General features: G+C 38.5%; 1 protein-coding gene across 1 annotated transcript in view; it reads left to right on the top strand.

Moving 5' to 3' along the window:
• Nucleotides 1-23,011, top strand: part of CMTM6 (CKLF like MARVEL transmembrane domain containing 6) — a 35,181-nt gene that overhangs the window by 9,289 nt on the left and 2,881 nt on the right. The window contains exons 2-3 of the mRNA XM_007948662.1: nucleotides 13,879-14,055; nucleotides 18,576-18,674. Coding sequence (XP_007946853.1) covers nucleotides 13,879-14,055; nucleotides 18,576-18,674 — 276 coding nt within the window. The remainder of the gene's footprint in view (nucleotides 1-13,878; nucleotides 14,056-18,575; nucleotides 18,675-23,011) is intronic.

Here is a 23,011-nt window from a genome sequence, read left to right as displayed (position 1 = left end):
TCTACCTGAGAACTTGCCTCTGAGCTCCGTATATCCAGTTGCCTCCTAAACGTCTCCACTTAACTATCCCACAGGCCCCTCATATGCAGCGTGTTTAAAACTGAATTTATTCTCTCCTCAGTACCCTTACATCTTAAAAGAAGAAAAAAGGAAAAGCCCTGACTTCTTTCTGCAGTGAGGTACCTACTGGTTGATACTACACATTAACAGTAGTAGGAGGACTGCTATAACCCACCTGCTTTGAATTGAGTCTGGATTTGTGATAGTTGGAGCTGTGTGTTAACTTGGCTGGACCACAATTCTGTGTGGTTTAAGCTGTTGTGATGTGGTTATTCCCATGATGGGATCAGATTATGTTTTGAGTAGGCACTCTTTTTTTTTTCTTTCCTTTTTATTGTGATTTGGGTGAAAATTTACAGCGCAAATACACTTTCCATACAGCAGTTCACATGCACTTTGTCTCATGACATTGACCACAATAACACAATGCAACATCTCCCCTCCGACTTCCTCCCCATAGTTACCTCTTCCCTGTGTCCATCCTTCCATGCACTCCTGCCCCCTGAGCTGTCTCCCTGTGTATAAGCAGCCCTTCTTTCTCCCATGCTTGTTCTCTCCAAGGAGTGTATTTACCTCAGGTAAATGTTCAGCTCATATGCCTATTGTTTGGCTGGAAGCCACAGGCGTGCGTTCAATTCCAGACCTGAAGGGCAGCTAGGGGCTATAGTCTCAGTGGTTCCACCAGGCTCCATCGGGCCAGCAAACCTGGTCCCTGAGTAGGCAATCTGTTGAAAGGAAGTTTCCCTAGGGGTGTGGCCTGCTTCCAGTATATCCAAGGACATCCTGGGAAGAGACATTCTTCTGTGGATCGGGATTTTGTTGTGCTGCCTACAACTGTCCGTGAGTGAACAGTCCACCATTCGGCCTGGAGATCATGGATTTGTCATTCATTGGAGTCAACAGCTGGTGTACTGCCTGCCAGCCTTGAGCTCCTCAGCTCCTGTGGTTGTAAGAGTTGGGAAAAGCCTCCAGCTTGACGTTTGATCCTGGAACTTTGGACTTGCCAGCTTCTATAAATGTGTGAGCCATTTTCCTAAGATAAATTTCTCTCTCTATATATACATATATACATACATACATACATAAATATATATATATATTATATATATATATAAGCTTTACTGGTTTTTGTTTCTCTAGAGAACCCAGCCTAACACAGGATTGCAGGAAGAACAGTAAGGGTTTGAAAGGATCGAGCATCTTTATTCACTATGCAAAGCTTACTACCCTGTGCCTACCACTCACAGACAGCCAAGGCCAGTAGTTGGTGTTCCCAAACCAGTCTGTGCTGAGTGTACTTTTTATAATTAAACATTTAATTATTACAAAACTAAAACTGGGTGTGAAAAGCAATTGTTTATATGTAAACAAAATTGAATACTTTGGAAGGAATGAAAGGTGAGTTAGTATCTGCTGTGGAAGTGAGAACAAGGCAGCTGTAAGAGACTAGCAAAACTTGTTCAACTCTAGAAGGGTTCTGTATCAAGTGTCTGTGATCTTACTTCACTTTAAATAATACCAGCCTGGAAGTGGCAGACTATAAATTACAAAAGTCATTAATGCAGAAAAGATGATGTGGAATTCTAGTTAGCAGAAGCCCTACCTTGAAAGATGGAAGAATAAATGCACATTTTTGTTTTCCCTTAAAATGTTTAAGGTACATATGTGCATATGTCTTGTTTCCCCTTTTAATTATACTCATTCTGTTTGATAAGGGTTTCTACTGTGTCTGTCAGTGATTACCCTCTTTTTTTCTTTATTGCTACCTCTCATGTTCTATTTCTCCTGATTTCCTACAGCTTCACTACTTGATGTCCATCCCATGTTTTGCCCTGTCTCCAGTCCCTTCTTCAAAATATAGTCAGTGAGAACTACTAAAAGCATAGACCTGATTGTATCACCCTTTTACTTTAAAACCCTTAAAAGCTGGACTTCTTATCTAATGAAGGACATCTAGATCTGGCCTCTGCATAACTCCTTAGTTTCATTGAATAATTTTGGTGCTATCATCTCCTTCCCTCAAACTTGGCCATGTTGACTTGCTTTTAGTTCAGTCAAGATAGTGGAGAGTGTGTGTGTGTATGTATGGGTAGGGGTGACCCATGCTTTCTTATCTGTGGGTGTAACTTCTAGCCTCCTTAATTTGTTTTCCTCCCCCCTGATTTTACCTGTGTATTAAAATGAATATAAATGGAATGTAATATGGTACACACATACACATATGTCAGGCTGTTTTCATTTTACATTAAGTTTATGAGATTCATCCATGTTGCTGTGTGTAGTTGAACTTTGCTCATTTTTAATGCTGTATAGTATTTTATTACATGAAAATACCATAGTTTATCTCCTTGCTCTTGAACATACAGTAGCTAAAGTGAATGGAAGAAATCATGAAGTAAAAGAACTGAACAGAAGATTTCAAAGAGTGGCTCAAGAAACAAAGTAAAGTATTACCAAGAAAGGTGCAAAGACCTGGAGTTAGAAAATCAAAAAGGAAAGAACACACTTGGCATTTCTCAAGCTGAAAGAACTGAAGAAAAATTCGAGCCTTGAGTTACAGTATTATAGGATTCTATGGACAAAATATTGAACAACACAAGAAGCATCAAAAGAAGATAGAAGGAAAAAAAAAAGATGATGGAGGGAATACCCAAAGTCACTATATGAAAAAGAATTGGTTGACATTCAACCATTTTAGGAGGTAGTATATGATCAAGAAACTGTTGATTGAAGAATCTGAGCTGCACTAAAGGCATTGGTTAAAAACAAGGTTCCAGGAATTGACAAAATACCCATTGAGATGTTTCAACAAATGGATGCAATGCTGGAGGCACTCACTCCTCTAGCTAAGAAATTTGGAAGACAGCTGCCTGGCCAACCAGCTGGAAGAGATTCATATTTGTGCCCATTTCAAAGAAAGGTGGCCCAGCAGAATGTGGCGATTATTAAGCAGTGTTATTAATATCACATGTAAATAAAATGTTGCTGAAGATAATTAAAAAATAGTTGCAGCAGTACATCTACAGAGAACTGCCAGAAATTCAAGCTGGATTCAGAAGAGGATGTGGAACTGATTGGGATATCATTGCTGATGTCAGATGGATCTTGGTTAAAAGCTGACAATACCAGAAAGATGTTTACCTGCATTTTATTGACTATGCAGAGGCATTTGACTGTGTGGATCATAACGAATTATAGATAACATTGCAAAGAATGGGAATTCTGCAATACTTTGTGCTCATGAGGAACTGGTACATAGACCAAGAGGCAGTTGTTTGAATAGAACAAGGGAATATTGCATGGTTTAAAATCAGGGATGGTGAGTATCAGGATAGTATCATTTCATCATACTTAATTCAGTCTGTATGCTGAGCAGATAATCTGAGAAAGAATGCGGTATCAGGATTGGAGGAAGACTAACAACCTGTGATATGTAGAAGACACAGTCTTGCTTGCTGAAAACGAAGAGGACTTGAAGCGCTTACTGAAGAAGATCAAAGACTACAGCCTTCAATATGGATTACACCTCAACATAAAACAAAAATCTTCACTAGACCAATAAACAACATCATGATAAATGGAAAGAAAATTGGTGTTGTCAAGGATTTTATTTTACTTGAATCCATAGTCAACGCCCATGGAAGCAGCAGTCAGGAGAGCAAATGTCGTATTGCTTTGGGCAGATCTGTTGCAAAGACTTCTTTAAAGTGTTAAAAAGCAAAGCTGTTAAAAAGCAAAGACCCCCACATCATGGTATTTTCAGTTGCCTCATATACATGTGAAAGCTGGACAGTGAATAAGGAAGACTGAAGGAGAGTTGACACATCTATATTATAGTGTTGATGAAGAATATTGAATGTACCATGGACTGCCAGAGAATGAAGAAATTTATTTTGGAAAAAGTACAACCAGAATGCCCCTTGGAAGAGAGGATGGTGAGATTAGTCTTAACGTATTTTGGATATGTTATCAGGAGGGACCAGTCCCTGAAGAAGGACATCAGAGAAAAAGAGGAACACTGTCAATGAGATGGATTGACACAGAGGCTTTAACAGTGGTCTGAAACATAGCAATGATTGTGAGTATGGCACAGGACAGGCAGTGTTTCTGTTGCACATATAGTCGTTATGAGTTGGAACTGACTCAGTGACACCTAAAACGACAACTGCTGATAACATTTGGGCTGTTTTCAGTATAGGTCTGTAAGAAAAAATGCTGTTAAAATCATTTTTGGACACATTATGTACCTTATGTATACCTAGGAAAGGCATTATCAGGAAAGAGAGGATACATGCAATTATTCAAATTTAGTAGATAACACCGAAGTGTTTTTCGAAGTGGCTGTACCACTTTATACTTCTACAAACAATTTCTTATTCCATATCCTTTCTAGCACTTTGTATTGTCAGCTTTTAAAATTTTTTGTCATTCCAGTGGATGAATAATGGTTTGATTAGCATTCTGTTTGCTAATGAGAGTGAGAGTCTTTTCATATAATTTTTGGCCATTTGGATGTTTTGTGAAATGTCTGATAAAGTCTCATACTGGTTTGTTGAGTTGAGTTACTTCTCCTAGTTATTCATAGAAATTTTTTATGTGGTCTACGTAGGAGCTGTTTGTTGGGGATGAATGTCTTTTAGTTTTTGACTTATGTTTTCACTCATTTTGTGGAGTTTGTTGTTATTGTTGAACAAAAGTCCTAAATTTTACAGAATTCATCACCATCACCCATCTGTCAGTTTGTCATACTGTAATGGCTTACATGTTGTTATGATACTAGAACCTATGCTACCAGTATTTCAAATATCAGCAGGGTCACCTAGAATGGACCACTTCCAATAGTTTCCAGACTGATATAGACTAGGAAGGAAAAAAAAAAAAAAAGTAGAGTTGAAATCTACTTCTAAAAATTAGCCAATGGAAACCTATGGATATCACAACAGAACATGGTTGACTTGCATGCTTTAATACATCATCAATGGGGAGAGATCAGTTGATGGAGAAGGATGACATGTTTGGTGAAATAGAGGGCCAATGAGGGCAAGGAAGACCTTTGGTGAGATGGATTGGCATGATAATTACAACAATGGACTTTAACATGATGGCAATTGTGAGGCTGATACAGGGCTAGGCATTGTGTTGTTCTGTTGTCCATAAGGTTGCCATAAGTCAAAGTTGACTCTACAGTAACAACCACAAAATTCATCAGTCTTGCAACAAATATGAACCCTTTTGCATATACAGTACTGAGTTGTCAGTGAAGGCAAACGGGTGTATGGACGGATAGATAGGTGGACAGGCTAAACAATTAGGTATGTCTAAAAGGGAAGTGTATCCAAGATCATATATAGGGTTGGCAGACAATGGTCCTATAAGTTTATGTGAGTGATCAGAATTCCCAGGTGTATAGTAGAGCTGACAAGGGGCAAGGTTATGGTCATTGCTTGGTCACAGCCAGCTACCCAGAGCGACCGAGTAGTTGATCCTGTGGGCTTGGGACCATAGTCGCAGGGGACATCAAGCTCAATTGGCATAACATACTATACAAAACATTGTTCCACCTCTTACTTTGGGGAGTAGCGACTGGGATCTTAAAAGCTAGCAAGCTGCCATCTAGATGCAACAATGGGTGTCTCCTTGTCAAGAAGAAAGAAGAAAACCAAATGAATGGAAACAATCAGTCCTAGGGACTGGTACACCATCTGATCTGCAACCTATACAACTATGAGACCAGAAGAACTAGATGGTGCCCGGCTACCACTGTCATCCACTTGGAAGGCATGTAGGAGATCCTGCATAGAGAGGGAGAACAATGTGGAACAAAACTCAAAATCATTTGGAGGCAAAAAAAAAAAAAAAGGTGGGGACCAGGTTTGCTGGTCCAGTAGAGCCTGATGAAACCACTGAGACTATGGCCCCTAGCTGCCCTTCAGGTCTGGAATTGAACCCACACCTGTGGTTTCCAGCCAAACAAAGAACAGGCAAGTGAGTTAAACATTTACCTCAAATAGACACACACCCTGGAGAGAACAATCATGGGAGAAGGAAGGGCTGCTTATGCACAGGGAGACAGCGCAGGGCGCAGAAGAGTATGGAGGGATGGACACTGGGAGGAGGTGGCTATAGGGAGGAAGTGGAGGGGAGCTGTTGTATTATAAATTTTGGTCAATGACATGAGACAAAGTATATGTGAACTGCTGTATGAAAAGTGAATTTACTCTGTAAATTTTCACCCAAATCAAAATAAAATTAAAAAAAAAAAAAATCATCAGTCTTGGTTACCATGGGCTGGGGAAAAACAGGAATGGGGAGTTATTACTTAATGGGTACAGAGATTCTGTTTGGGGTGATGGAAAGGTTTTGGAAAGAAATAGTGATGATAGTTACACAACATTGTGAACACAGTACCAATGAATTGTGCACTTAATAATAGCTAAAATGGCAAATTTATATTATACAAGCTTCCACAACAAAACTTATGTACTTTTATAACAACATCTTGTATTTTTTCTCTACTAACTTTTTTTTTTTTTTTATTTAAATTATGATTTGGGTGCAAATTTGTTTTCTATTCATCAGTTCATAGACATTTTGTTTCATGATATTGATTGCAATTCCCATAATGTAGTAGCTCTCTTCCTCCTTTCTCCCTGTGGTTACCTTTTCCCTGTGCCCTGTAGTCCTGCCCTCTGAGCTATCTCCCTGTGCAAATCCTGCCCTTCTACTCTCCTTTGGTTGATTGCTTTCATGATTGTACCTGCCTGGTGTAAATGTTCACCTTGTAGGCCTGTCACGGGAGTGAGTTCAATTCCAGGCCCAAAGGGTCACTAGAGACCATAGTCTTGAGAGTTTACCAGTCTCTGTCAGACCAGTAAACCTGGTCTTTTTTATGATTTTGAGTTTTGTTTCACATGTTTCTCCCACTCTATTGAGGATCACCTGCACTGATCCCTTTCCAGGTGGTTGACAGTGGTAGCTGGGCACCATCTAGTTCTTCTGATCTCATGGTCATGTAGGGTGAGGTCTGCATGGTATGCTAGTCCCTTGGACTAATTCTTTCCACGCATCTTTGGTTTTCTATTTCATTCTTCTTTACTCTGAGGAGAGACCAACAATTGCATCTTAGATGGTCGTTGACAAGCTTTTAAGACCACAGTCTCTACTCACCAAAGTAGGATGTAGAACAATGTTTTTGTGTAGTATGCTATGGCAGTTGAGCTTGATGTCACCTGAGACTGTGGTCCTGAGCCTGTGGGCCCAGCAACTCACTCCCCAAGGTGTCTGGCTGTGGCCAAGAAATTGTCATGACTTTGCCCGCTCTGTTGGCTCTATTTTATGTGGACATTCTTATAGCACATACAAATACATATATAGAAATATCATCTGCCAAACTTATATATGGTCATGGGTATATTCCCTTTTGCTTACCCATACCTGATCATTTAGCCTCTCTGTCTACCCATAGATTAATGTTTGTTATTACTGATAATGCAGTATTGTGTATGTAAAAGTGTTTACCTTTCTTGTCTATACTTCTTGTGCGTCTTTCCATATCTTCCTTTTCCTTAGTGCTATATTGCTTTTCCTTTCACTCAAAACAATACTTCTTTCTTATATACCTAGCAATTTTGCCTCCCTTCCTCTCCCATTCCTGGTAACTAACAAAGAGTTTTCTTCCACATGTAAACCTTTCCTTGACTTTTTACAATAGGGACTTACACAATATTTGTCCTTCTGTGATTGCCTTATTTCACTCAGCATGAGGCGTTTTGCAGATTCTACAATATTCTTTAGTGTTGGATAGTATTCCATTGTGCATGTGTACCATAGTTTGGTTGTCTAAGTCATCTGTTGATAGGCATTTAGGTTGCTTCCATCTCTTTACTACTATGAATAGTGCTACAGTGAACATGGATGTGCATTTATCTATTTATGTCTTGCTTCTCACTTTAAGATGTTGTTATTGTTAGGTGCCGTTGAGTCAGCTCCGACTCACAGTGACCCTATGTACAACAGAATGAAACACTGCCTGGTCCTGTGCCAGCCTCAAAATCCTTGCTATACCTGAGCCCGTTGTTGCAGCCGCTGTGTCAGTCCATTTCGTTGAGGGCCTTCCCCATTATCGTTGACCTCCCACTTTACCGAGCATGATATCCTTCTCCAGGGAATGGTCCCTTCTGACAGCATGACCAAAGTAGGTCAGACGCAGTCTAGCCATTCTCACTTCCAACGAGCATTCCAAGTGTACTTCTTCCAAGACAGATTTGTTTGTTCTTTTGGCAGTCCATGGTACTTTCAGCATTCTTCGCCAGCACCACAAATCACAAACATCAACTCTTCTTCTGTCTTCTTTATTCATTGTCCAGCTCTCAAATGCATATGAGGCCATTGAAAATACCATGACTTGAGTTAGGCACACCTTAGTCTTCAAGGAGACATCTTTGCTCTTCAGTACTCCAAAGAGGTCTTTTACAGCAGATTTTCCAAGTGTAATATGTCATCTGATGTCTTGACTGGTGCTTCCATTGGTGTTGATGGTTGAACCAAGTAATAAGTCTTTGACAACTTCAGTCTTTTCCCCACTTATCTTGAAGCTGCTTATGGGTCCAGTTGTGAGGATTTTCTTTTTCTTTATGTTGAGATGTAATCCATACTGCAGACTGTAGTCTAATCTTCATCTGTAAGTGCTTCAAGTCCTCCTCACTTTCAGCAAGCAAAGTTGTATTGTCTGCATATCGCAGGTTTTTAAAGAATCTTCCTCCAATCCTGACACCACACTCTTCTTCATATAGTCCAGCTTCTCGGATTATTTGCCCAGCATACAGATTGAATAAGTATGGAGAAAGGATGCAATCCTGGCTCATTTCCTTCTTGGTTTCAAACCATGCAGTATCCCCTTTTTCTGTTTAAACAACAGTCTTCTTGTCTATGTACAGGTTCCTCATGAGCACAATTAGGTGTTCTGGAATTCCCCCATTCTTCTCAGTGTTATCCACAATTTGTTATGACCCACACAATCAAATGCTTTTGCATAGTCAGTGAAACACAAGTAAACATCTTTCTGGTAGTCTTTGCTTTCAACCAAGATCCATCTGACATTAGCATTGATTCTCTTTGTTCCATGTCCTTTTGTAAAGCCAGCTTGCATTTCTGGAAGTTCTCCATCAATATAGTGCTGCAATGGTTTTTGAATTATCTTCAGCAAGGTTTTATTTGCATGTGATATTAATGATACCGTTTGATAATTTCCACATTCTGTGGGATCTCCTTTCTTTGGAATGTGTACAAATGTGGATCTCTTCCAGTCAGTTGGCCATGTAGCCGTCTTCCAGATTTCTTGGCATAGACGAATGAGTGCCTCCAGTGCAGCATCCGTTTGTTGAAGCATCTCACTGGGTATTCCATCAATTCCTGGAGCCTGGTTCTTCGCCAGTTTCTTCAATATATCTTCAACTACTTCCTTCAATACCATTGCTTCTTGATCTTATGCCATCTCCTGAAATGGGTGAATATCATCCAGTTCTTTTTGTTACAGTGACTCTGTGTATTCCTTCCATCTTCTTTTTGTGTTTCCTGAATCATTCAATATTTTGCCCATAGAATCTTTCAGTATTGCAACTCAAGGCTTGAATTTTTTCTTCAGTTCTTTCGGCTTGAGAAATGCTGAGTATATTCTTCTCTTTGGGTTTTCTAACTCCAGGTCTTTGCACATTTCATTATAATAACTGACTTTGCCTTCTTGAGCTGCCCTTTGAAATCTTCTTTTCAGCTCTTTTATCTTGTCATTTCTTCCATTTGCTTTAGCTACTCTCCATTCAAGGGCAAGTTTCACAGTCTCTTCTGACACCCATGTTGGTCTTTTCTTCCTTTCGTGTCTTTTTAATGATCTTTTGCTTTCTTCATAGATGCTGTTCTTGATGTCATCCCACAATTCCTCTGATTTTCTGTCATTGGTGTTCAATGCATCAAACCTGTTCTTTAGATGTTCTCTAAATTCAGGAAGGATATAATCAAGGTATTTTGACTCTTTGACTTGTTTTCATTTTCTTCAGCTTCAACTTGAACTTAAATATAAGCAGTTGATGGTCTGTTCCACAGTCAACTCCTGGCCTTGTTGTGGCTGAAGATGTAGCCAATTTGATACCTGTGTACTCCATTTAGGATATATACCTCATAATGGGATTGCTGGATCAAATGGTATATCTATTTCCAACTTCTTAAGAAAGCGCTGAACCCATTTGTGACAGTAGTTTTATCATTTTACAGTGCCACCAGCAGTGTATGAGAGTCCCAATCTCTCCACATACTTGACAGCATTTGTTATTTTCTGTCTTGTTGAACTTTGTTGTTATTGCTATGATGAGATGATACCTCATTGTTTGATTTGTGTCTCTTTAATGGTTAATGCAAAGGAGCTCTGGTGGTGCAATGCCTAGAGTTAGACTGCTAACCAGAAGAAAAGCAGTTCAAACCCACCAGCTGCTCCACACAAGGAAGATGGGGCAATCTACTTCTGTAAAGATTTACTGCCTCAGAAACCTGCTGAGGTTGCTGTGAGTCAGAATCAACTCAATGGCAGTGAGTTTGGTTTTTTGGTTTGAACGGCTAATGTAGGCATTTCTTCATGTGTTTGTTGGCTGCTTGAATATCTTCTTTGGTGAAGTGTCTGTTTATATCTTCTGCCCATTTTTTTAATTTGGATTGTCTTTTTGATGTTGAGATGTTGGAGTTACCCATAAATTTTAGAGATCAGTCCCTTGTGAGAGATGTGGTTGCTGAATATTTTTTTCCCATTCTGTACATTCTCTTTTTACTCTTTTAGAGAAGTATTTTGATATGCTTAAGAATTTGATTTTTATAAGGTTCCCATCATCTAGTTTTAGGACAGGGTAGTGTTACTATGAGTCGGAGCAGACTCAATGGCACCTAACAGCAGGAACAAGAAGTCATCTAGTTTATCTTCTTCTGTTTGCACATTTTTACTTATGTTTGGTAGTCTATAAATGCCATATATTAGGGCCCCTAAGTTTGCCCCTATTTTTTCTTTATACTTTCAGGTTTTACATATAAGTCTTTGTTCATCTTGAGTTAGTTTTTGTGTGTGGTGTGAGGTATGGATGTTTCATTTTTCTGCAAATGGATAACAAGTTTTGCCAGCACCATTTGTTAAAGACACTGTCTCTTACCCATTTAATGGATTTCGGCCCTTTGTCAAAGATGATGGATAATCTATTTAGATGGATGGATCTAATAGATGGATTGATCCATTTCTGGGTTCTTAATTCTGTTGTACTGGTCTGTCTGTCTGTCATTGTACCAGCACCAGGCTTTTTGACTACTGTGGCTGTAGGTTTTGAGATCTGAGAGTATGAGATCACCTACTTTGTTCTTCTTCAGTAGTGCTTTGCTTGTCTGAAGTCTCTTTCCTTTCCACATAAATTGTTAATTGTTGTTGTTAGGTGCCGTCAAGTTGATTCCAACTCACAGTGACCCTGTGTACAACAAAATTAAACACTGCCCTGTCCTGCACCATTTTCATAATCCTTGCTATACCTGAGCCAGTCATTGCAGCCACTGTGTCTGTCCATCTTGGTGAGGGTCTTCCCCTTTTTCTCTGACTCTTCACTTTACCAAGCATGATGCCCTTCTCCAGGGACTGGTCCCTTCTGACCACATGACCAAAGTAGTTGAGATGAAGTCTGGCCATTGTTGCTTCTAAGGAGTATTCCAAAATAGATTTGTTTGTTCTTCTGGCAGTCCATGGTATTTTCAGTATTTGGTACCACAATTGAACGAGATCAATTCTTCTTTGGTCTTTCTTATTCATTGTCTAGGTTTATATATATATATATACATATTTTTGTTGTTGTTGTTGTTGTTGTTGTTGTTATGTACCATCAAGTTGGACCTGACTCACAGTGACCCCTCCTTGGGTTTTCGAGGCAGTATCACTACGGAAGTAGATTGCCCAACCTTCCTTCCGAGGAGTGGCTGGTGGGTTTGAACCACCAGCCTTCTGGTTAGCAGCCAAGTGCCTTAGGCCTGTGCTACCAGAGCTCATACACACACACACACACACACACATACATACATATATATATATATATAGCAATTGAAAATATTGTGGCTTGGGTGGGTCTTCAAAGTGACATCTTTGCTCTTCAATACTTTAAAGAGATCTTTTGCAATAGATTTGCCCGTGCAATACAACATCTGATTTCTTGACTGCCGTGTCAATGATTGTTGATTGTGGATCTAGTATAAAATTAATAATTGGTTTTTCCATGTCCTTAAGGAATGTTGATGGATTGGGATTGCAGTGAATCTATAGATTGCTTTTGGTAGGATTGACATTTTCACAGTGTTCAGTCGCCTATTCATGAGCATGGTATGTTCTTCCATTTACGTAGATCTCTTATAGTTTCTTGTAGTAGTATCTTGTAGCTTTCTTTGTGTAGGTCTTTTGTGCCCCTGGTAGGATTTATTCCCAAGTATTTTATCTTTTTGGTAGCTATTGTGAATGGTATTGTTTTCTTTATTTCCTTTTCAGAGATCTATTTGTTGGTTTAGAGGAATCTAACAGATTTTTGTATGTTGACCTTGAATCCTGCCTCTATGCTAATCTTTCAGTTAGTTCCAGTGGTTTTCTTGCTGAGTCTCTGGTATTTTCTTTGTATCTGTACTAACATTTTTGTTGTTGTTAATTGCTGTTGAGTTGACTCTTACTTATATAAGAACAAAATGTTGCCTGGTTTTGCTGTTTCTCTAGGATCTTTGATAGATTTGGGCCCATTTTCAGGCTGTTGTATCAATCCATTCTCATTGAGGATTTTCCTCTAATCTTTTGCCATACGTAATGTCCACCTTTTCTGGTGACATGTCCAAAGTTAGCAAGATCAAGTCTTGCTATCCTTATTTCTAAGGAACATTCTGGTTATATTTCTTCTAGCTTCCAGTATTTAATTATTTGTGTACCTGTATGACAACCAGATTGTAAATTCTGCTTGGATGGGAGGGTGTGGTGATTAAGTTTGTGTGTCAACTTGGCTGGGCCTGGTTGAGTGGCTGGGCAGCTGAATGTAGTTATTTCCCCTGGTGAGATTGGTAATTAACTCCATGGTGGAATCTACTGTGAGCAGCTGAGTAGCTGCTTTAGGGCTGTGTTCTACTTCCTGTATATGAGGAGAATCCTTGGGGAATGGTCTCTAGCTTATAACATGCTTGAGCCCTGTATGTAGCCGTGTCGTGGTTCAGCAGCCTGCCATGCTATATCGACCATGGGACTTTCAATGGACTTGAATTAATGGCCTGCCGAAGGTTGGGTGATCTACTTCTGTAGTGATACAGAACCCAAAGAGGGTTCGCTATGAGTTGGATCCAACTCGATGGCAGTGGGTTTGGTTTTTTGGTGGTGTGGTTTGGTAACATTGGGACTGTGCCATTTTATTTGTTAGCCTCAGCAGCCAGTAGCTGCCCAAGGGAAGAGATGCCTCCAGCTTCAGTGGGCCAGGAGCAAGAGGCAGAGCTGATGCTCAAGGTTGAGGGGCTTTCACCCAGTCCCTAGAGCCTGGCACTTTGAACTTGGACTTCTAGCCTCCCGAACTGTAAGAAAATAAACTCCTATTTGTTAAGGCCATCCCATTTGTGGTATATTCCTGTCAAAGCAGCACTAGGTAATCAGAACAGGGGGTCATTTAGTAATCTTGTTTGTCAGGTTCTTCACATAATAAATATTTGAATGGACAGATGGTGGTGTTTTCTAAATACTATAGATTTCTCTGAAAAACACTTAAGTGAAATGCTCTGTTTCTTTTGTAGTTGCTGTCTTTGCTGGCCTTTATCTGTGAAGAAGTTGTGTCACAATGTACTATGTGTGGAGGACTTTACTTTTTTGAATTTGTAAGCTGCAGTGCCTTCCTTCTGAGTCTCCTTATACTGATTGTGTATTGTACTCCAGTTTATGACAGAGTGGATCCTGAAAAAGTAAAATCATCGGTAAGCATTTCAAAAATATAACCCCTATACTAAGCATAATTATTTTGTAATCTTTTGTAGTTTCATTGTTCAGAGTAGTCATGCTTTCAAAACTTAGCAACGTGAAAAGACATTGTCCATTATTCCAACTATTTGCCTTCAAGCAACTCAGTTTTCCCTGCCAAATGGATTGTAGAGGGGAATGGGAGAACAAACACTGCCAACAGTTTATGACAATTGGGGATTTAATATGATTCACACAAGATTTTTTTTTTTAAACTTTTTATGTGATTTGGGTGAAATTTTACAAAGCAGATTTGTTGTACATTCAGTAGTTCATAACACATTTTTTTTTTGTGACACTAATTACATTCCCTATATTGTAACAGCTTTCCTCCTACTTCCTCCCTGTGATTACCCTTTCCCTGTGTCCTACTTGCCTATACATTCTTACCTGCCAAGGTATATTTTAGAAATTGGCATTTTGTCACTTTTGATGGTTTCTCATGCTTTAGGAGTTAGTTCTGCAGTTCTTCATTGTGCACCTCTTTATGACAGGCATTTATGCTAGACAGAGTAATGCACTGATTGATATGAGGTACTTGTAGGGTTTTAAAACAAATCTGTATATAACTCTGCTTATATTTTGTTTTCATTTTATTATGAAAAAAATTGTCTATAAGTGAATTAAGATGGCATTTGTTGAATCCATTATTCAGAAATTTTCTAAATTAGTCTACTGATCCTGTGTTTTTATTTGCATGTATTTTGGATTTGTAAGATGACAGATAAAATAATTCACATATGTAAGAATTTAAGGAAAAGAAGAATTGAACAGTTTATTTCTTCAGTAGCATTTCAGTTGTCACGAATAATTTGTAAAGAGTTATACATGTGAAGGGTGACATGTGAAAGCACTCACATCTTAAGAGAAAACATGAAAATTAAGATGAAATTGTAGCTTATTAAGAAGAAGAGATAACAGTAAAGACAAAGTAGTAAGATGCTCTTTAAATCAATGAGAAGCAAGCACTAGGTCATGTGTAGATTATACACCTATGATAATTACTTTTTATTCTGTATATTGTTTTACTTGAATTTTGTGCTGTGAGGATCTATTACTTTTAAAAAGTCTATTTTATTGTTTTAAGTTATAAAATAAAGAAATAGGAAGTTGATACTAACAGTTAAATCAATCAACTTTGAAAAATGAGCAGTCTGAACACGTATACACAGTTCTTGGCATGGCCGGTATGTGACTCTTCCATGACTGATAATGCCAGTCGTTAGTACATATTGTATGCCAAGCACTTTACAGACTGTGATTTAGAGTCCTCACAACTTATTAGGTACTGCTGCTTTTTCTGTTGAGGAAAGTTAGGGTGGTTAAGTAGCTTGTCTAAAGTTATACTTCCAAAGTCGAAATCAACAGAGATTTGTACCCAGAAAAGGCCTAACTCTGCATTCTACTGTGTGGCCTAGGCAGAATCCAGTTAGAATAAATGGCCTAACACTTAAGATGTTGTCATAGCAATTAGTCTCACTACAGGAATCTGTGTATAACCAAAACAATAACAGAACCTATTTATTTTCTGAAATGCTTATTAAAGAAAGAATGCAGATAAGACCTTAGAATTTTTATTATGTTTATAATCTTTAAAAATTCTTACTTTTGACATGTAGGTGTGCCATAAGATTGAGACAGGGGCTACGTTCTCTAATATCTGAGCTTGTTCATGTGTAGTTTGAAATTTATATTTTAAACACTAAAGATTGGAACTTTTTTCTTTTTTTAATCTCTCAATAGTAAATGAACAATTATCACTACCCATAAAAGTAACTTTAGAAGTGTTCATTTCTCTTTTAATGCTGCTGCTGTAGTCTAAGAATACTGATCTTTATGTCTAGAAACAATATGGTAATATTGTCTAGTGTAATGGTGTGATCTGAACAAAATGTGAGACATTTATTACATCAAACTTGAGCATTTAAAAAGTTATTTTGTAGTAAATACTAATTTAAAAATACTGAAAAAATAATAAATGCCTCAGTTCTTTCACCTTAAAACAGCTGTTAAAAATATTTTGCTTTCTGTCAAGTCTTTTACTTGTATTCATAGGCGGTTTTTAAAACTTAAAAGTTATCATAGTGCACATATTTTATTTTCCCCTAACATCCTAAAGATTTTATATTTATTTGCTTGCACCATTTGAAAATCACTTTTACTGTCTGTATAGTAATATATTTAAACTTTAAATATTTTTTCATGTAGAAGAGGTTTTCTGTTTTAGAGATAACATTTTGAGTGCTTAGTGGTGGTAGTGGCGATGGGGTCTGTTTTGGTTACCTAATGCATCTCTAACAGAAATACCGCAAATGAGATAGCTTTAACAAACAGGAGTTTTTTTCTCTTAAAATTTTGGAGGCTAGAAGTCCAAGTTCAAAGTGCCAGGCTCTAGGGGCTGGGTGAGAGCCCCTGGACCTTGGGCTTGGGCTCTGCCTCCTGCTGCCAGCCCACTGAAGCTGGAGGCTTTTGTTTACTCAGGCAGCTGCTGGCTGCTGAGGCTGACAAACCCAGGGTCTACAAGTCAAAAGGCACAGTCCCGATATTACCAAACAACATGACAGGCCACTAATTCAAGTCCAGAAAAAGTCCCAAGATTGGCAGGGCATGGCAGGTTGCTGAACAACGACTCAGCTACATGCAGGGTTCAAGCATGCCATACGCTGGTGACCTTCCCCAAAGTTGCTTCTTATATACTGGAAGCAGTCCACATTCCTAAAGCTGCTACTCAGCTGCTCCAGTACATTCTACAATGGAGTTAATTACCAATCTCACCACGGGGAATAACTGTATCCAGCTGCCCAGCCACTCAACCAGGCCCAGCCAAGTTGACATACAACCTTAATTGCCACAGGGTCTAAGGAGGAACAATAATCTATGACAGTCTTTTCTATCCCATGCAATTGTAGGTCAGTTTCTAATAAGAGTAACAACAGCTAACATTCATGGGACTTCACATGTTATTTTGTTTAAATAATCCTCTTGAGTGCACTTGAAATATGGGTAGTTTTTTTTTTTTTTTTTTTTTCAATGTAGCAAATTTGAGATAATGTTCAAAGGAATAGAAGAATAGTGGAGAAGATACTGCAGAAAAACACTTTGTTTAGAAGCAAAGAGAACACCTCTTAATTTTTTTGTAAATGTTAAGTGAAGAATTGACAGTGTAAGAATTCTGTTTCAGGTAGTTTCATTGATACTGAGTTTAGTGGAGGTTACATTTCAGAAAACTCAGAAAGGATCAGACTTAAAACTCTGCAATGGCTATCACTTTACCAGTTTCCCCATCTGAATCAAATATGTATGTCAAGCACCATTTGCAGTTTGTGTAAGAGATCCTTATGAGGTGATAGGTGAGAGAGCACTTTGAAATCTATAAGTTCATTGTAAGTTACCTTATGATGAGATGTGGAAGCTTTGATGTAGTAGATAAGCTCATCGTACACACTCATTTTGGATAGGTTTCAAAGTGCTCTCTCATGCATCACCTCATAAGGCTTTGGATTACCCGAGTGGAGTGGTTGAAGGCTTAAGTGTCTAAAGAAAACATACACTGCTGGAATAATTGTATTTAATGATGGATGGTTCTTTTGGTTTCTCTTCCAGAGTGCTTTCAATGCACTGAAAAAGACCATATAGTATAAAATACTTTGAAAGGGAATAAAAAAATAACAATGTTTTCTTTTGCTAGAAGTAATAGGGAATTTTAATAAATTGCTTGGTTTTGATAAGGAGCACTAATGGCTGAGTGGTTAATGCATTTGACTGTCTGAACTCACCGGCCACTCCCACCAGTATTCCATGGAAGAGAGGAGACAGTCTGTTTCTGTAAAGATTTACAGCCCTGGCCCTGGCAACCCTATGGGGCAATTCTACTCTTTCCTTTAGGGTCACTGTGAGAATCTACTCAATGGCAGTGGGTTTGGGTTTGGTTTTTTGGATTTGATCATTTTAATATGTCTAGAGAGAGAGAAAGAAAAAAAAAAAAGAGCTATGATGGCATAGTGCCTAAGGCATTTGACTGCTAACTAGAAGGTTGGTGGTCCAAACCCACCAGACTGGGCAGTCTACTTCTGTAAAGATTTACAGCCTTGGAAACCCGAAGCGGGTTGCTGTGAGTTGGAATCGACTCAATGGCAGTGAGTTTGGTTTGGTTTGAGAGAGAAAATGGGCTGCCATATATACACATCTTGCGTGTGTATGCACACACACAGCCTTTATGGAGCTTTTACCTGTTTTTATTAAAAGGTTGTTTTGTGATTCCTTTCTGAATATGCCCAGTCCAGAGTTTGGATAATGTTCCATTATAGGTAATATACCAATTTTTTTACTGGAAATTTAGAAGTTGAAGTATGTATGTTTTGATTGTGTCAAGAAAAGAAAAAGCAAATCGCTGAACTTTTTTAAAAGTAAAAATTAAAACTTTTATTTCCATTAGTCTAACCATACTGTATTCCTTGTATGTTTTATATGTGTATAGGACTTTTATATTACTCTGGGAACGGGAGTTGTATTTTTGTTGGCATCCATTATTTTTACTACCACACATGACAAGACATCAGCTGAAATTGCTGCGGTTGTAAGTATCTTGTACTTTTTACCTTTGTTTATTTTTATTTCCCTAGAAATATAGGGATTTTAAAACATACTTAACAAGTTATACACTATAAGAGCATAGTTTGTCTTTTAACCTATTTTCTTTAATTTGCTTTTGACTACAGGACCTAAAAGCAAACAAATATGATAGCCTTAGAAATCTAGACCCTGTCTTTAGAATTTGATGAATTTTGTTAACAAAAATCCATTTACTCCATATGTTGTTGTTGTTGTTGTTGTTATGTGCCGTCGAGTTGGACCTGACTCATAGCGACCCCTTCTTGGGTTTCCATGGCAGTATCACTACGGAAGTAGATTGCCCCATCTTCTGGGGAGTGGTTGGTGGGTTTGAACCGCCAGCCTTCTGGTTAGCAGTCAAGTGCCTTATCCACTATACTATCAGAGCTCCATATATGAACATATTATTGCTAATGACTGTAGTAAAATTGACATCATTTTCTTGTATTCTTCCACCCTTCATCAAAATAAAAAAACAGCCCTACATGCCCAGTGTTGTTCTAGGTGTTGGGAATACACAGGAGAAATGATTAAAAGTTGCAGCCTAATAAAAGATATAGGTAAACAAATTGTAATATGTTAAATGAACTGATAGAAGTTGGTCTTCTATACAGAGAAGACTACAAAATACTACTTGAAGAAACTATAAGAGATCTAGATAAATAGAAGAACATACCATGCTCATGGATGGGAAGATTGAACATTGTGAAAATATCAGTACTATCCAAAGCAATCTATATATTCAATGTAATCCCGATCCACATTCTGTCAACATTCTTTAAGGACATGGAAAAACCAATCACTAATTTTATATGGAAAGAGCCTTCAGATAAGCAAAGCACTACTAAAGAAGAAGAACAAAGTAGGAAGTCTCATACTCCTCAATTTCCAAACCTAGTACACAGCCATAGTAATCAAAACAGCCTCGTACTGGTACAATGCCAAACACATAGAACAGTGGAACAGATTTGAGAACCCAGATCTATCCACCTATGATCAGCTGATCTTTGACAAATAACTGAAATCCATTCACTGGGAAGAGAGTATCTTTGACAAATGATACTGGCAAAACTGGTTATCCATTTGCAGAAAAAAGAAACGAGAGCCATATCTCAGACCATACACAAAAATGAACTTCAGATGGTTCAAAGACTTGAATGTGAAACTTAAAACTATAAAGTTCATCAAAGGAAAAACAGGGGCAAACTTAGGGGCCATAATTTATGGCATAAATCGACTATCAAGCGTAACCCAAAATGTATGAACAGCAGAAGATAAATTAGATGATTGGTACCTTCTAAAAATTAAATTCTTATGTGCATTAAAAGACTTATCCGAAAGAGAACCCACAGAATGGGAAAAAAATATTCGTCAATGACATATCTGACAAGGGACTTATTTCTAGAATTTATAGAAAATTCCCAGCAACTCAACATCAAAAAGACAAACAATCCAATTTAAAAATAGGTAGAAGACATGAACCAATGAAGATATTCAGGTGGCCAACAAACACGTGAAGAAATGTTTGCAATCATTGGTCATTACTAGAGAGATGCAAATCAAAACAATAATGAGATATCATCTCATCCCAGCATTAATAGCAAAGTTCAGTAAGACAGAAAATAACAAATGCTGGCAAGGATGTGGAGAGATGGGACTCTCATACACTGCTGGTGGGACCGTAAAATGATATAAGCACTATGGAAATTGGTATGGAGCTTCCTTAAACAGTTGGAAATAGAAACACTCTTTGATCCAGCAATCCTATTACTAGGTATATATCCTAAAGAAATGAGAACCAGGACTGAACAGATATATGCACATCCATGTTCATCACAGCACTATTCACAATAGCAAAGAGATGGAAACAACCTAAGTGTTTAGCAACAGAAGAATGGATAACTGAACTATGATACACACAATGGAATACTGTGCAACACTAAAGAATAATGTAGACTCTACAAAACACCACAGTCTGGATAAACTTGGAGAACATTGTGCTGAGTGAAATAAGTCAGTCACAGGAGGACAAATATTTTATTAGTCCACTATTATAAAAAGTCAGGGAAAGGTTTATATATGGAAGGAAACTTTCTTTGTTGGTTACCAGGGATGGGAGAGGAGGGGAAGGAAAATTGCTAGATTGGTAAGAGACAAGTATTGATTTGGGTAAAGGGAAAGGCAGTATATGAAAAGCAAGTGACCAGCACAGTAACACTAAGGAAGAAGGCACAGGTGTGCAGGTACAGACAACAAAGATAAACACTTTTACATATAAAATGCTGCATTATCAGTGATAACAAACATTAATAACAGGTAAATAGATGGGTAGACAGGCTGAATGATCAGGTATGTCTGGACAAAAGGGAATGTAGCCAAGGCCAAAACCATATACAAGGTCGGCAGGCGATATTTCTACATACATGTTGGTAAGTGCTGTAAGAATACAAATAACGGGGCAAAGTTATGATAACTTCTTAGCCACAGCCAACCACCTTGAGGGAACAAGTTGTTGGACCTGAGAGCTCGAGAGCATGGTTACAGGAGCTATCAAGCTTAATTGGCATGACGTACTACACAAAAACATTGTTCTACATCCTACTTTGGTAAGTATTGACTGGGGTCTTAAAAGCTTGCAAGTGGCCATCTAGATGGAACAGTTGGTCTCTCTTCATCTAGAGCAAAGAAGAATGAAGAAAACCAAAGATGCATGGAAACAGTTAGTCCAAGGGACTAGTGGACCATGTGATCCTTAGCCTATGTGACCATGAGACCAGAAGAGCTGGATGGTGCTCGGCTCCCACTGTCAACTGCTCAGAAAGGGATCAGTGCAGAAGAGCCTGGATAGAGTGGGAGAAAAACGTGGAACAAAATTCAGAATCATAAAAAAGACCAGGCTTATCCTGATAGATACTGGTGAAACCCTTGAGACTGTGGCCCCTAGTCATCATTCAGTTCTAGAATACAGCTCACTCCCATGGCTTCCAGCCTATCAGTAGACAGACATGTAAGGTTAATGTTTACACCAGGTAGGTGTACTCCTTAGAACAATCAATCATGGGAGATCAGAAGGGCAGTATTTGCACAGAGTGATAGCTCAGAGGGCAGGAATGCATAGAAAAGAAAGATACGGGGAGAAGGTAATCACAGGAAGGAAGTCGGAAGAGAGCTGTTACATTATGGGGATTGCAATCAATGTCATGAAACAAAATGTGAATGAACTGCTGTACAGAAAATGAATTTGCTCTGTAAACTTTCACCCAAATCACAGTTAAAAAAAAAAAAAAAGTTACGATTATGCAAAAAAAAAAGTTGATCTAGACAGCAGCCTTCAGTGGGTTATGCATATCCCTAAGCTTGTCCCAAGGAATACTGGGCAAAGGTGAAGGAGCCCTTGTGGCACAATGGGTAAACACTCAGCTCCTAACCTAAAGGTAGGCAGTTCAGACTCACCAGCCCTTCTGGGAAAAAAGACCTGGCAATCTGCTCTTGTAAAGATTACAGCTTAGGAAACCCTATGGGGCAGGTCTGCTGTGCCATAGGGTCACTGTAAATCAGATCAACTCTGTGGCATACAGCCTGCCAGGATAGTGTTTAAGGAAACCAGTTTCTAACTTTCTAATATCCATATGTAATCTCTCTTAAAACTGGTATGTCTAAGAATGCATCTCTGGTGGAAGAGTCTAGCCAGTTCTTTTCTACCTTCCTTTAAAAAATAAAAACAATTTTTTGCCTGTCCCAAATTTTACTTGCACGCATTGACATACGGTATTAAAAACAAAAAAAACCCTCAAAACCATCAGGTGTAACAAAGGGACAGTTCAAAAATAGGAGCTGTAGTTTTTTTCTAAACTCCTTGGGTCTAGATACTTTTTTGAATTCAGAATATTCTGGATTTCAGAAAAGCAATATTGTGTGTATACTGTACCACGTTATACCCTCAAAGGGCCTGGAGCAGCACTGTAATCCAACACGTTAGTATTCTGAAGTAATACATATGAATATTCATAGTAAAAGGGATGAGACTGTAAATAGCCTTACCTGGTGTTAATCTTGAACCAAATGAATCATAAAAAACTTTTGAGTTTTTACAGCTTTTTTAACAACTCAAACCAAAATGAAAGTCACTGCCATTGAGTTGATTCCTATTCATGGCGACCCCTATTGGGTTTCTGAAGCTGTAAATCTTTACAGAAGTAGATTGTCCTATCTTCCTTCCAGGGAGTAGCTGGTGGGTTTGAACTGCTAACCTGCCGGTTAGCAGGCAAATGCTTTATGTACTGTGCCACCAGAGCTCCTTTT

The sequence above is a fragment of the Orycteropus afer genome, unplaced genomic scaffold (assembly GCF_000298275.1).
Source record: "Orycteropus afer afer isolate SDZICR_OR568_19922 unplaced genomic scaffold, OryAfe1.0 scaffold00218, whole genome shotgun sequence".
Classification (NCBI taxonomy): Eukaryota; Metazoa; Chordata; class Mammalia; order Tubulidentata; family Orycteropodidae; genus Orycteropus; species Orycteropus afer.
This window is presented reverse-complemented; position numbering and strand designations above follow the sequence as displayed.